Source organism: Chlamydotis macqueenii, chromosome 1 (assembly GCF_036417535.1).
Source record: "Chlamydotis macqueenii isolate bChlMac1 chromosome 1, bChlMac1.mat, whole genome shotgun sequence".
In the NCBI taxonomy this organism is placed as follows: Eukaryota; Metazoa; Chordata; class Aves; order Otidiformes; family Otididae; genus Chlamydotis; species Chlamydotis macqueenii.
In genome coordinates this window covers 74812888-74828817 of record NC_141556.1, presented here as the reverse complement: position 1 = coordinate 74828817, position 15930 = coordinate 74812888, and the positions used below count along the sequence as shown (strand labels likewise).

The 15930-nt window shown below is 37.4% G+C and overlaps 1 protein-coding gene across 1 annotated transcript in view; it reads right to left on the bottom strand.

Annotated features, from left to right (window-relative positions):
* GYS2 (glycogen synthase 2) overlaps nucleotides 1-15930 on the bottom strand; it is a 36233-nt gene that overhangs the window by 14347 nt on the left and 5956 nt on the right. The window contains exons 4-6 of the mRNA XM_010119570.2: nucleotides 7670-7814; nucleotides 2359-2476; nucleotides 1827-1947 (exon numbers count right to left, since the gene is read on the bottom strand). Coding sequence (XP_010117872.2) covers nucleotides 1827-1947; nucleotides 2359-2476; nucleotides 7670-7814 — 384 coding nt within the window. The remainder of the gene's footprint in view (nucleotides 1-1826; nucleotides 1948-2358; nucleotides 2477-7669; nucleotides 7815-15930) is intronic.

The window sequence follows — 15930 nt, the reverse complement described above, 5'->3', positions numbered from 1 at the left end:
CCTATTTAAGAAAAGCTAAGGGTGAACTCTGTTCAGAGCTGCAAAAATTAAATTATTTTGAATTGCCTCCATTCTAAACTTTAGTCACACAAATATGCTATTAGCATGGCTTCTTTCAGATTGAGGTACAGAGAAATGTATAGTATACAATATTGTATAAGAGTCATCTATTATTTTAAGGTTCTTCCCTTCCCTCTCTTCAAGGCACATTTAAAGTCCATCATGCTATGATCTGAGTGTATATTAACAATCTCTCCCAACATTTATATTTTTTTTCCAAAATGTTAGTAAGTTTTTCAAGTAGCAAAGGAAAAGGACTCTATAAAATAAAATAATTCCATCTAATGCTCTATATTCTTTAGGTTCAGACACATCACTCGAACTTGTTTAAGAAGCATCATCATTCCCAGATTCACAAGGAGTACAGGTATTCTGCTGTTCCCAATGGAATTACCTCTTGAAATAATTACAGAGCAAGTGTTCTTTGAAAAGCTAATCAGGTGCTGGCATGCATGTTGGAACAGTAAAGCAACAAAGCCAGGCTCAGCTTATGGGAGAAGCAAGTCCCAGTATGCTGTTCTAGAAAGCTTTGGAAAACTAGCCTCAGTTTCCTTTGGCTTTCCATCAGCCTAGTTCGTCATTGATGTCATATAAATCACTAGATACAATAAGAGATTGCTGCAATCATTGTTCAAGCAATTCTTTCCCTCTTACCACATAAGGCCTTCCCCATTATTAGCATTGATAGTTAATAGCTACATAAACACCATTAACAAGTAGCTGATGTTGCGCAGCATTGCCAAATGATAAAAGTCAGTTGTTTGGCAAAGTTTTGGAAGAATATTTTCTTCCTCACCTTCCAAGGTGAGGTGACCTGCTGTGTGAGTGAATGGATTAAGTATTTCCAGAAAGTCCACAGGCTCTAATGGCTTATTAATGAAAGGTGGTAGTAGAACAAGTGTACTTAGGGTTTTGAAAACTAGTATTTTTTTCAGCCCTGCTGACAATATAGTATCAGGATTTTTATCCAGATTTTCCATATCATTTAAATGTTAGAATACAAAAGAGAGAGTCTGGGACAACAGCCAATTGATCCTTGATAGATGACTGAAAACTGATTAGGTTTGTAATTTTTTTGTTATTATTTTAAAAGCGTCAGTCTTTGGAACACATCTGGAGACATTTTCAATTACCTCATTTGTAGGTGGTAAGTGTTCTGCTCTTTGATCATGACAAGGCCTAGGTTTTATCTATCTTCATTAAAGTACTCCATAAAGGCATTTAGAAACATTGCACTTATTTTTTACCTGAGGAAACAGAAGCATGGAGGAGTGAGTAGCTTCCCCATGCTTATTCACCAGGCCACTGTCACACTGAGAATTTTAATACAAGATTCACATCCAATAGGATTATCGAGTGATAATAGTACTCGAAGATTTAAAAGATCATGGTCAGGTCTAATGAATTAAGTAATTTGCTTAAAAAGATATTTTAAAATTACATCATTAAAGGATTATTTTTATTTGCCTTCTAATATGTAAACCTTCAGGGTAAATTCCTGAACCACATTTTCAGTATTTTTCTCTAGAAACAAGGGAAGTAAGAATGGATTAACTCCTTGAACTATGTAGTCAATTTTTTTTTAAGCAGCCTGAGATTGTTATATACTCTGATGACTCAGAGAGAGAGCTTTATGAAAACTCTGAATATCCCATAATTTACCTATAAACCAGAGTATAGCATGGAAATTATAGCAGGTAACTTCCATAGTATGGTAAGTTTCAGCATAAGCTCTATGTTATCTACATTTGCAGAATTTTTCTTACCCTCAGCAAAAAGTTTAATCTTGATAAGGCTTCTAGAAACATATCAGCTCCTTTGTTGGAAAACTCGTATCTCCCAGCAATGAAGAAAAACAAAGTCTTCTCAAGACTGAAGTCAAGGTGGCTGAAACCAAGCAAACAAACAGACAAGCACAAAGTATTTCTCAAGATATAATCAAACAAAATACACAAAAGCCTTCTATTCTGGATGAATTTACTATCCCAAGAATATAAAGTAAGTGAAGCTTTTCTGCTGTTCTCTAAATTAAGATGGCTATCTTAATCTGATAAACTGCTTATTGGGTAAACAATGAAAAAATCAAGACCTTCTGCCTGATCCCACAATCTGTTAAGCAGAGTTAGAACTGGTGTCTGAAATTCCTTTAGCCTCTGACTGAGAAATTCCAGACAGATATTTGAATAAGTTGGTAACGTCTCACCTCATCTATGAAGTACTTGTTAGTCTTCCTGCTTTGGTTCTTGTTTTAAATAGTGTTGGACAATCATTGCTAATTTTTGAAAAGTAAAAGCATACCCATAGAAATGACCTCGAATGAACTCTTGGATCCTAGCCTTGTACATGGAATGCAAATTCTGAAACTCATGCATTGCTGAAAATTTCTTAATGTTCAAGCCATTTGGGGTGACAACATCTGGAAAAGCAGAGAAAAGGCAGAGATAGACATCTTCAGAGTCAGAAGAAATAACCAACCTGTCTTTCGGTTGTCAGTGTGTGAACAGGTTACGTACTCGTATTACTCATGGACAGGAAACACAATAGTCTCCACCAGCTTACTCCACAAAGCTATTGCATGTGGCACTCAACTGCCTATAGCATTGAAGTGGCTTTGTACCATTTTGACCTGTACTCAAGATTAGCATAGACCCTGCTGAACAGTGAGGTCTCCCCATGCTGTTTTATCCTGTCAAGACTTAAGTAATGTCTCCATTTAGCCACATGTTTTTTTTTGTGTAATATGCTCTTTACCTCTTTATTCTTGATATGTCTCTTGCCTGCTTTATCACCATAGATTGAAAGCTCTTGAAAGCAGAAACTGTGCCATACTATGCACTTGTTCACTGCATGGCACAAGAGAAGGGTGTTTTGTCAAGACTTCTGAGGTTTACCAGGAAAGAAAGAATATAAGAAACCTTTTTAAAAAGACCACTTTTCAGTATTATTGGATTTCTCCTAAAAATATCTACAGAATTGTATGCTTTACACTTTTATGGCTGCTCTCCTCAAAGATTTCGAAGCATCTTACAATTAAAATTTGTTCATTTCCATAATCTTCTAAGATGTTGTTATACAATACACATAGAGTTATAAGGATAGAAATAGCTTGTTCCAACCAACAGTGAAATTCAGTCACGCTTCACCTTTTTGGTGGAGCACAGCAGCTATTTAAAGGCTTGCCCTAAATCTAGCTGAAGTAAATTGAAATAATGCCATTTTCTTTTCTTTGAGTTGGCTTATAAAAGTCAGGTATGGAAATGAAAGGGGAGGCCAGTTCCTCGGTACATTTCATAGTAACACAACGGACCTCAGTAGACTTATACTAATTATGATACCAAAGATTCTTCAAATACAAAGAATCTTCAAGGAAGTAAGAAGCACCAATTACTAGAGGATGCACTGGTGCCAATTTAATACTTGTTTTCCTGGCAAGTGCCATCAAGTGTCTAGTAACTACAGCCATTAACTGTAATTTTAAAAGTTCTATGCATCATCCAAAAGACCTTCAGTAAGATAGAATTCCCTACCACACATGGTCATACAATCAAAACAGCATCTCCTTTGATCTCAGTGAACATGGTTAAGTTCCCCCACCCCATACATCAGGGTTACTGATGAGAGTACAGTTGCTTGCTTGCCATCGACACAGAACTTGAACTTTACTTCTATTGTGGTCTTTCAGTCAAGGATGCCTGACACTCAAGGTTTCCCATACCTTCCCCTAAGAGTAGAGGCTTGTATACCTAGCATTAAGCATCTGACTTAATACAAAACTGTCTTTTATTTGTAGAGAGACTTAGGGAGACATCTTTAAAATTTCTATGGCTCCTTTGGTTGATTACATATTAAGATGATCTTAAAATAAGTACAGTCTGTTCTGCATATGCTGTCCAGTGTACTTGCTTTACATTTTTCATGCAAATATTATGGCCATTATTAATGATTTCCTTGAAATTTACAGTCTGCTTTAGCAGTATGTATTTCCCTGGCAGGTAAGTGATCTCTGATTACTGTTTATCTTGTAAAGTGCTTTGAGACTCTTTAGGTTGAAGAGCAGTAGATAAAAATATAACCTTTATTAGTAACCATGCAATACCAACAGTTTTGATGGATCTGTCTTGAAATACCACATTTCACACTGAAGACCAGTCTTTACCAAGAAATCTTTACTTGTTAGGTACTTGAGATTTAGTTCTCATTGACAAGAAAGGAAAGTCTTGGTGGGTCTGACAAGAAAATCTGGGGTTTTTATTTTTTTCTTCACAAGAAAATCTGCTGCCCAGCACTGGGAGCTGCTCTGAACAAAGCCCTATGTGGCCTCATATGAGTGGGAGGGTCAACAGAGCAGAAACACTTTCCATTTCTCTTTGTCTTTACCAACAACATGTAGTCTCCTTCCTCTGACCTGCTTCTTGTTCAGCATGGAAGAACTGGCTCATACAGGACATAGCTTTGAGACTGCAACTACTTCAAGCTCTTCCCAATAAAGTAAGAATCCTTGATGGGATATTTCTGTCCAGTTTCCATCCACTCTTTAACATTCACTTATCAGGGAGTTTTGGCATCAGCAGCTTGTATATAACCTACTCCCATGTTATTTGATTCAACTGCAGTTTCATTTACCCATTCATCAAGATTGGGGCTCAATCTGTCTCTTATTTGAGCCTTTGAGATACAGAACAGACATGGTGGCCCAAAGCATCCAGTTCACTATTTCTGCTCAACTGCAATAATATTTTGAATATGTGTGAGGCAGTGTACCCTTGCCGTAGGGAAAAAGTGATGAGAGAGAATTTTGTTCCTACTTTAAGTGGTTTGGATTTTTTGTTATCTAATAAATTAATGTCATTTTTGTTTTAAAATTGTCCCAAGTAGGTCAAATCAAAATTATTTTACTTCTGTATTTATAGGAAAGAAACTGGCATTGATTGAAGTAACAATGCACACTATGACATTTTCTGTTGATAAGTCACTAAGATTCAGGGTTGACTCATACATTTTCAGAGTTCACTTCTATGATTTTGACCAAATATATACAGATATGAAGTCTAGAGCTAGATCTTAACTGATACCTAAGTCTCTTGGAGTTTTGATTCAAAGTCTTCTCTACTGCTAATGAGAAGTATGTTTCGTATGTTTCATATATTTCACACCTGAATGAAAATATTAGAAATCCCGTACCAGTTTTCAAATCATGAGACTATAACTTATGGTGACTGATAGAATCTTGCACAGTATGTCAAAATGAACAGACTCAACAGTAGATACTCAAGCTTTTGACACATATGGTTTGATAAATTATTGATCAAATGACAACAGTAGCAAGTGAAATCAGCGTAATGCAAGCAATCATTCTGCCAGGTGTAGACTGGCAAATTGGCCTTTGTCCTGCTGCAAAAGCTCTCTATGCAATCATGTCTACTGAATTTTAAAGGAGCTTCTCCAAGTGATGAGATTCATAATGCAAATTATAATCCAAGTTTAATGTTAATGAGATGTAGCAGAGACTACTCTACTTACCACATTTCCGCAGTTATTTTCAGTTAACAGTTTTGTTACAAACTTTACCTCTCAATAATTAACATTTATTTACATTTGAATTTATGACAATTCTGCATCCCCATTCTAAAAGCTGGTTTTTAAAGTGGATCACGAAGAGTACGAATTCTTTCAGTATTCATGTTCCTTTGCAGAATTCAAGTTTAATGATCTACTGAAGGATTGCTGACCTTTATGAACAGCCAATGTCTATGCTGATTTCACAATTTCAGAGAGAATAAATAGTATGAGAATAGACTCCCACACAGTTTATTTGTGGTCTAAGATTCAAATAAATAATTAAAGTGCTTATTCCCATCAGAAAGTATTTTCCACTTACAATGGTCTCCTAGGATTTAGAGTACCAATTCCTATTCAATTTCTTTCTAGCTCTGTCAACATGAAGCACGGTAAGTGTCAACAGTTTTTAACCCAAACATTAAATATATTTACTTAGTTTCTTCAAAGTTCCAAGAATAATCAAAAAAAGATCAGGCCTGTGAATCTCTGTGCATGGAATTCTCTTCAGCTTCAACTGACGTTCTATCTGTGAGCAGTCTGCAGATTTTCTCTCCCAAATTAAACTGGATTCAGACTCATTTCAGTCTCCTAAAATCCCAAAACATAAACTATGATTTTCAAGAGTAGCTGCTGTGGGGAGATGTCTCATGCCAATATAAAACAGCTTCAAAAGTCTGATTTTCAGAGGTCAAGTGCTCTGCCCTTGGTAAAAAGCAAGACCTTTCAGAGATAGCCCAGATTAGATGACTGAACACTTAAATTACATTTAAGACATGGCTGCCATATCTAAAATAAAAAGGAAAAATCTTCTAAGTTCATTATATTATTGACAGTTAGTCAGGAATGAGGCAAAGGATCCAAGGGACAACTTCTCTTTTATCCTGATGCACGGACCACGATGTGGCTTGAAGCATTGAAGTTAACAGGGATAATGGTCTCAAACTATAATTAGCACTGCAATTCATCTAAAAAAAATCTAAAAAGAATAAGCAAACCAAAAAACCTCATTCATTTGAGCATTGCTATACTTTAAAGTAACCAACTAAGACGTGAACACACCTACTAAATAGTCTCAAAATTGTTTTGCAGTTTTTCCTCTATGATCCTTACCTGCAGATGGAGTATTGTGGCTTGTCCTTATAGAGCACTGTGCTGACTTAAAAAGAATTTTAATGACACCTCAAACTGAGATCTTACTCATGATCTCCATGATATTCAAACTCCACGCACGGAACACAACAAGGTTTGCTGATAAGTCGCATATTTTATTAGACTAATACAAAGGGGAAAACTAGACAAACTGTTGGACATATACCTTCACAGTTTTTTTGAACCGTACAGGTTGGTCTATTAGAAAGTATTATATGTATCAATGAAACTTAGTATGGTTAGGTCCTAAGATCATGATGGCCACAACCACACTGCTACTTCTAGCTTTGAGATACGGGGAAATGAACTGTATTGATTTACAGTTCGTTTTTTTGCCTTTTCACCTCTTTCAATATTAAGTAAAGAAAAACAGCATTAGTACTGGAAAACAAAACTCATCTAACATCCTGGTTTGCATATGAAACCTCTTGCTCCATTTCCAAAAGAATATATCACTCATCTCTAGCAAAGCAACAAACCTCACTGTAAAAGCCGGTGAAATATATTACAAAGGTTCCAGCTTCTGCTTTCATCAGTAGACCTGAATACATTACCATCACCAGAAACCCTGCTATAGACAAAACTCCTAAAGCTGAGATGTTCTTGCGAAGAAGGCCTAACATCCATGGAGTTAACCTAATGCTCTCCTGTAATGGTACTGAAAGTAGTTACAAAATGGTGCTGAACTTGAGTTCTTCTGGATTACATATGCTGTTTCAAGTTATATTATCTGCACTTTTCTGTTGAATATTGGTTATTCTCTGTAGTGTAGCCAGACATACTTATGCATATGTCCGCAAGGTTTGTACTTCATGTTTGTATACCTGTCTCTATTATTTTCACTCAGTCTGAGGAAATGTAGGTACTCAGAGGAAATATAAGAATATAATTCAAGTCTTACCAGGATTCCTTTTAAGCATATGTTCTGCTTCTATAGCTGTTATCTGTGAGACTGTGGTGAACACATGGGCACAATGTACAGATGCCCGTTCCATACAGTACCGATGGTAAATCTGTCTCTCTCCTGCTTCCTTGTCAATGTCAAACTGTTAAATAATAAAAAAAAAAAAAAAAAAAGACATCTGTGTGATATGCTCATCAGACTTACTACCACAAAGAAGGTCTCTCATGTTAACCTTGATTTCCTCAAGGAATTAAAATCATGTGATTAGGCTGTTGGTTTGTCTGGTTTTTGAACCATTGTATCTACTTCAAAGAGTTTGAAGGAGCAAGAGAGATCTCAGTTCCTGGATGTTTGTGAAAAAAAAAAATGGCAGCTCTTCAATGGAGGGAGACCTAGATTAATGATCCCATGAAAGGTAATGGTACCATTACAGATCTGGGCTAATTGGCAATACGTTATACTGCATCTTGCCTGGGCTTGCTGGAAAACTTAGGAGAGCAGGGAAGTTGCTGTTAACTAAAAGTATATGGGGGAGAAGAAAAAAGGAATGGGGATGAGGTGAGAACATTAGGACAGGGTGGAATGGTGGGAATTATGGGTACGCAAGAGAGAAATGGAGTTGTGGTAGAGAGGTAGAATGTAAGATCTCAGTCACAAATCCCAACGGAACAAAGAAAACAGAAAATTAGATATTTTTCCATACTCAGAGATGTTGTGCTTCCAACTCCTCTACTATTATGTGCTGCTCCTTTTACTTCAATTTTAACTCCATTAATTTCTAGAGGCAGATGTAAGTTAAACTGCTAGATAACACCATCCCAAATACCAAAGTATTTCTAAATCACCTTTAAACCTGCAGGTACTCCTTTTTTTACTGAGCTTACATCATCTTGATGGGAAGAAAATGCACAAAACTTACTGAGCCCATGCTTAGAGGTTCAAACATTCACTACTGATGCTCACTGCAAAATCGCTACAATGTATTTTGAAAAAGAATAATGCTAACGGGATGTCAATGATTACAATTAAATTACAATCCTCTTAGTTTTACATGATGTTTCACTTCTGGGAACAGAAGTATTGACCTACTAAGGTCAACAGCATGGGCACCAAATAGACTGTGAGAGTTACATGGAGAGTGACAATGACTCTCCATGAGCTCTGACATTATCACTGCCTTGACCTTTGACTTCACACGTAGTGTGAAGTAAGAAACCTCATTGTGTGCCACTGAACAGGCTAGATGAGCAACTTCAGCAAGTAAGCCTTAGACAAGTTGAAGGGCAGGTTAAATGGAACTTAGTTGATGAGACAGTGCAGGAGACAAATTTAGTCCACACAGTACGGTGCAAAAACAGCTGAGCTTGCTGCAGCAGTATTAGCTCCAGAATTAGAGGGAACATGGGGCATGGCACTGTATTGAGCCAATATGCTAAAACAAAGCAGAACACCAATGCAACTAGTTTGCTCTTCACGCCCAAACCAATGCTTCTGCTCAGCAATCAGCTTTGCTCTCTGAGAGAGAGGGTGTCTGCCCCAGCTCAGGCACCTGTGAACTGTGTTCCATAGCATTCACGTTCAGCAAGGGCAAAGCAAAATATCTGTGAAGTGCATCACACTTACTTTTGTTTGTTTGCTGTTATCAGCAAATGGGAACACAAGCAAAACCACAAATGAAAGCTGTATCAAGAGAAAAAAAAAAATCCAAGCCAGATTAACTGTTTCTAGAAGTATTTAGGTGGGAAAATCCTTTAAGATAATAGAGTCCAACCTTTTTTTCCCTCAGTGACTTTTAAAGACTAACAGCTTCAATATCCACTTCCCTGTAAATATTCCACCGCTCCCAGTGAGGATTCGCTCCTACTCTGACTGTTAAAAACCAAGCAGATTATAAGAATTTACATGATGGCAAGGATTTGAGGGGAAAATGCCTGCCTTATAAGGCCACTCTAATTTCAAAGCAAAACAGGAGGATGTTCCACAGTCATAATGCATTGGAGTAAAACTTGTGTTTGCTGCAATGCAATTCTGAGGAAAAATTTCAGCTCATTTCTGTCCTTCCTATGGATTCATGTGATGGGCATAAGATTCCATTCATGTCTTAAAATTCAGCATGTTAGAGGGCACAGTAGGTAATCACTGAACCTCCCAGCATGACATTCTAGTTAAGACAGCTAAGAAGATCTTTGAATGCAAAAAGAAGAAAATATCAAGAAGTTATGGGATATTGGTATTATGTTTCTCTTGGAAACAGCAAACAGTCACTGAAGTAATTAAAAAAAACAAACAAAAAACAAAAAAAAAAAACAAAAAAAAACCCCCAAAACTCACACCTAACAAATCCAAATCAGACATTCCTACTTCAAAATGATAAAGACAAATTGCAAAGGATTTACAAAAGCACAAAAAGAATGATTTGAGAGTGGAAAAGGAGGAAAGACTATATATGTAAATAATTTTCTGAAAGACAGGTACATTATTTTTCAAAGCCTGCACTAAATACACAGTTTGGATAACGAATAACTTTGTGACACCTGTGACACCTTTGCATTAATAATATAGATTTCCCTCACCACTTGAGCCTTACCTTAAAAGTGGATAATGTTTCTGTAAGTAGTTTGTTATCTCAAATAAAAGGTATACAACTACCTGAAAGGAGATTGTAGTAAGGTGGGTGTTGGTCTTGTCTTCCAAGTAACTAGTGACAGGATGACAGGAAATGGTCTCAAGTTGTGGCAGAGGAAGTTTAGGTTGGATATTAGGAAAAACTTCTTTACTGAAAGAGTGGTCAAGCATTTGAACAGGCTGCCCAGGGAAGTGGTGGAGTCAACGTCCCTGGAAGTGTTCAAAAAACGTGTAAACATGGCACTTCAGGACATGGTTTAGTAGGCATAGTGGTGTTGCGTTGACAGTTGGACTTGATCTTAGAGGTCTTTTCCAACAATAATAATTCTATGATTCTATTTTTGATGCATTAATTTTTAGCTGAGGATTTTAGGCAGAGAAAGAAATTATCTCTTCTGATCTTTAAAACTGGTGGCACACTGAAGTTCACAAGGTGATTCTGCAGTGAAATCAGGGACAGACAGAGATAGGCCTGAAGTTCAAATTCCTTATCTACCAAAAAGCAGAATGGAAAGATCTTCACTTCTAGCAGAACCTCACTGGTTGCCATTGTGTGAATTTTGTAAGAATTACTCTTTTAAAATCCGTATTACATCAAATTTAACTGCCATTGATTGTCATCTTGTGCTAATAGAACTTTAATTCTGGTATAGCTATGCCGTACCAAACAAGAATGAAATTTACACTTCCTGGCTTAAGTCAGATTTCTATTAGCTGCTCTACTAACAAAGAGGATCAGCTTTGCATAACAGGGAGCTCAGTGACAGCCGTGACAGTACTGTGCTAAGGGAAATGAGAGCTTCTGCTCTTATATTGTCAGCATAAAAGTTCTTTACTATTAGTTTTCATTGGGATTTTTAGTACTTTTACTTTTAGACCTCTTGGGATAGAATTCTCCACCACTTTGCAAAGTAGATTCAGCTGCACTTGTATGAGTCCAATGTAACAAGTTGCTAGGGCTCAATAAAAATGTCAAACATTAGCAGGACAATCTTATGTAAGGAAAAAGACAATGAAGAATAAGACTAATATTTTTTTTCTTCTCCTTAAAGCACTATTTCCATTACAACTCAAGGTGATTTTTTAGTAAGAAGTATCAGAGGCTGACGCCTACAAATGTCTCCACTATGCCAGGTTCACAAAACCATTTCAGATTGTCACCTCTCAGATGAAATTCCAGGTTAGATCATCTGCCAAAAAAAACCTGTTCCCGATACAGCTGTCTACTCACCTATGAACTAGTTTGGATCATCAGTGTCTCTCAGTCAATTTATGAAAGGTGTTGGTCTATTTAAGTCCCCAGAGGGGTGAAGTGAGACCAGAAAAACCACCAATGAACCAAAAAAAAAAAAAAAAAAAACAAGCCCATAAATAAGCCAGTCCCCTTAAACAACAGGGAAAGTAATAAAGGATTAATATTCTTGCTCTTCAGCTGAGAAGTTCCCCCTGAAGAGAAAAAGGCTCCACAGACTCAGAACTTCTTTCACAGAACCTCCTACCTTCTGGAATAGCTATTTTTGTTCAGTTTATCTTAGCAGTAAAGATAACCTTACTTTCACCAGTGTAAAAGCTACACTGGACATGGGTACAATGGGGAAAAAAAATGCATTGCTCATTGGACTATTTAGATCTGCAAAACTTCTTAAGCATAGTTAAATCTGTGATAATATCTCTGCTCGGAGTTAAGCTCATAACATACCCTGCTTGTTATTGAAATTAGAAAGTGTTGACCTTGTAAGAGTTCAAGCCAGTAACTTGTAGGTAGGGTTGGCAGTCCCTGACCCAGCCATTTACGCAGGGTTCTTCAGATGTTTAAAAGTAAATAAGAATATTGCACACTACCAGTTACTGTGCAAGTCACCGTCTACTTTGTTCTTTCTGTTTTCCCTCCCTTCCTTCCTCCAGAATCAGAGTGATTTAAACGTGAATCTGGGAACTAAAATGTACACTGAATAGCTGTTATATTGTTGTTGCCTCAGGATTCTTTAGCTCAGACACAGACCATCTGTTGTTTGTTACACGCTGCTGAGGACACAACAGTGTTACTTCTGGTGTTCACTATGCTCCTGCGCACAGCTAAGGGTTTAACACCCAGGTTTCCCGCTGGAGCAGAGGCAGCTAAATTTCTCCCAGTCCAGATGAACTGAGTTAAGACTGTAAGAATATAAGAATTGTATAATCTCATACAGTAATGCTGTGTAAGAACCAGGACCCTGTCTCTGATGGCAGCAAAGAGCAGATGTCTCCGAAAGAGGTCAGCAGGCAGAAAACATTATAGTCATTCCATCCAGACTAGTAAGGCTGAAGGTCAAATTTTCACGTCCCGTGTTTGTGAAGACTATCAGAAGACCACATGGAGCTTTTCCCCTCAAAGTTTATCACCTGACACAGGCTGGTGACTTGAGCTCTTTGTTTACAGAAGTGACAATGTCAGCCACCCTGCACTGCACAGCCCTTTGCCTGATTGTTGATAATTATGTTCATTCGAAACAGGTCGGAAAGGCTTCTCTGGTCTAAAGCTACTGGCCTCACTGGCTTACTTCAGAGAATACATTTGTACCTTCTATACTTGTGCCAGCTGGCACCTACTGAGCTTTGCTAGGAAGGGGAATTAAATTGTTATTTTCCACTGTGGAATCCAGAGAAAGAAAGAAAATCTCTCCCTTTATAATTTAAAAGGGATCTTTCAACTCTTCTTGTATCTTCTGGTCTTCCTTATCTACAGGGGTGGTTTAACACTGAACTGGAAGAGTGCTTTACTGTGTGGGCATGCACACACGCGTATGTGCGTGCAGAGCAGGCAGGGCTGATGGGCAGTGGACGACAAACTGAGAGCATGTTACAGTCTCAGGGCTAACAGGAAACATTATGATGAGGAACAACACACTGGTCACACACACCAAGAGCACCATGAAAGGAGAGAGAGAAAGAACTGTGAAGATGCCAGGTAAATATCTTACCAGTCATGAAACAACCATGTCATGGCTTTGTCTGTGGATGTCACTGCTAAATCCTTCAATATTGCAGAAAAGCACTTGGCCTCAGAAAGCTGAGTAGAGCTCTCTTTAGCAGGCATTCTAAGCCAGCTTTCTGTGAACTGTGTTGAGGACTAGGAAAGGGAACATGAGGCTCCTCTTTCCTCTGTAGGAGCTGTGCATGCCTGATTGTCTCTATGCACAATCAAGCCATACCCTTTCCTTTTGCGCTGCAACCATTTTTCTGCGATCTGGCATAGGATGTACCACAGTTGCATCTTTCTTACCCATCTCAGCTGCTGTGCTTATAGCTGGAGGAAATTGTGTTCTAGCCATGAAACATTGATCACAAGTGAGAACTTAAAGTCAATTACTATTATGCTTTAAAGGAAGAAAATCATGCAATAGCACTGAAACAGGAAAATCAGCCATTCTACTTTGGGGTGGAAGGGGATGACATGCCTTAAAAATATATTGTCTTATCCAAAGATAAAACATTAGGAAGCCCTGAAAAACTTCCTCCACTGAATAAATTGCTTATTTGACTGTAATAGTTTACTACTAGAAGACAGCAACAAGAATAGCCTCTGAAGACTTAGTTATCTCTATCATTTAATTTCTGTAGTCCAGACCAACCTCTCATGTTTCTCAACTGACTTTTGGGCCAGATTGACCTTTTTACAGCCAAAGGAGTCCTCATTAAGATATCTGATCTCTTACTGGAAGTTAAATTTGTCAGGAAGAGCTTTAGTATGCTATAAGCATGTTAAATAGTAGTATAACATCTTGGCATCATTTCCTCTTATTAGTACCTTTCTCTCCACAGAGGGCATAAAGCATTAAGGTCTAGAAATCCACAAGTTCCTCCCTTAAATATTATTTATAGCAGTTTAGAATAATACTTTAAACTGATACACGTTTCATTCCATATATTCCTAGAATAAAATCTGAATAGAAATTTATGTATTTATCATGCAGCTAATCGTTACCAATGGGATTTATGAAGCTTTGCAGAAGGATGGACAGTACTTTATCACATAAAGTTGGCCATGTCATGCATCAACAGTAAGAATGATATTAATACTGTGACTAAATTATAAATATATTAAAATCTGTAGGTTTGCTCAGATGTAAGATCGTTACTTTCTTTTGAGTACACGGACAAGGGTGAGGCCCCAGAGTTATTTTGAAAAGGAAAAAAAAGTTGCTTTTGAGAAAAGCAGACTATTTTGCCAGACTAGTTGTAGCTCACAAAATTAACCAGAACACAAAACAAACAAAAACATTTTTAGAATTTCCTTTACAAAAAGAAAATAAGGTTCTGACATAGTATGTAGACAGTTTGTAAAACTATCAGCATTTTTTTAAAACTTTAATTTCTCATTTCAAATGACCCCTCCCCCTTTTTTTTTTTTTTTTTTACTGTGGCTTCCTTAGTAACAAATTATGTGTAAGAATGCAAGGCTGAATGAATAAAGTTAACGCTATAAAGTTACTGCTGAAAAGTCCCCACTTTCTCAAGTCTTAAACCTGAAACTGCATGGTATTAGTTCTTTCAATTTAGCTCTGGCCAGAGAAAAATAATTTAATGTGACTTTAAAGCTAGATTTTGCATATGTACGCGTAAAGAGAATATGAGGGAGCAGGAAGGACTAGACTTCTGAAACTTGGGTCTGACACCATGACTGGATTATTCATGCTGCCTTATTAATGCAGCTGAGATGTGTATCTAATTTAGGAGACTAGTTTTCCTAGCTGATAGGTGGAGACAGATTTTTCAGATAGTAATTTAAGGATGTTTGCCTTACACTGGTTATGAAGGGGCCAGCGTAATGACGACAGAGGGAGCCTAGGAGGAGTAACCACCTATGTTAGTTACCTCATATTGGGCAGAGAGAATTCCCCCTAAATACTAGCATGCTGCAACCTTTATGCATATGAGTAAAGGAGTGGAGACAGTCTTTTACTCTTAGTGTGTTCAGTAGATCCAGTAGTTGCCTTTCGTGAGAAAAGAAAAAAGAGAAAAAAAAAAAAAAAAAAAAAGAGGAGTAAGGTAAATGACATTTCCTTGGAGTGAGAGTCAGTCTATTCTGTGCTTCTGAATAAGGCCAGTAGCACACTACTGCTTGGGCCCTGTCTTTGGAAGACATTGTTCCACAGCATATCAAGCTTCAAACATCCTACTGAAAATTGCCAACTGAGTAATTTTCTTCATTGATTTTAGCCAAGGAAATGCATGGACAGTGAATAAGAGAATTGTTTTAACCTTTTAACTACCTCTACCCTCAGTAAGTGCTGGAATGCAAAAATCTTTTGAACTTTGTTTGGCTGTAACCATATTAGATCATGTAACGTACCTTTGCTGAGGGCAGTGCTAAAGACATCTAGGTCCTTAAAATGTTGGTTTGTGTTATGCTTCGAGTGGAAGGAGAACAGTGAAAACCAAAACCACTAGATAGTACGAAAATTCCAAGAAACAGATGTGGGTCTTTTGAACTCAGAAAATACTTCCTACATTTGCCAGTTACAAATTAAGCCTAACCTGAAAAGCTTGACGGTAGAAGGACTTATGACTTGCAAGAATTAAGAAGTAGGCTGGGGAAAAAAAAAAAAAACAAAACAAAACAAAACAAAACATTTAATGGAATTCCAGGGTAA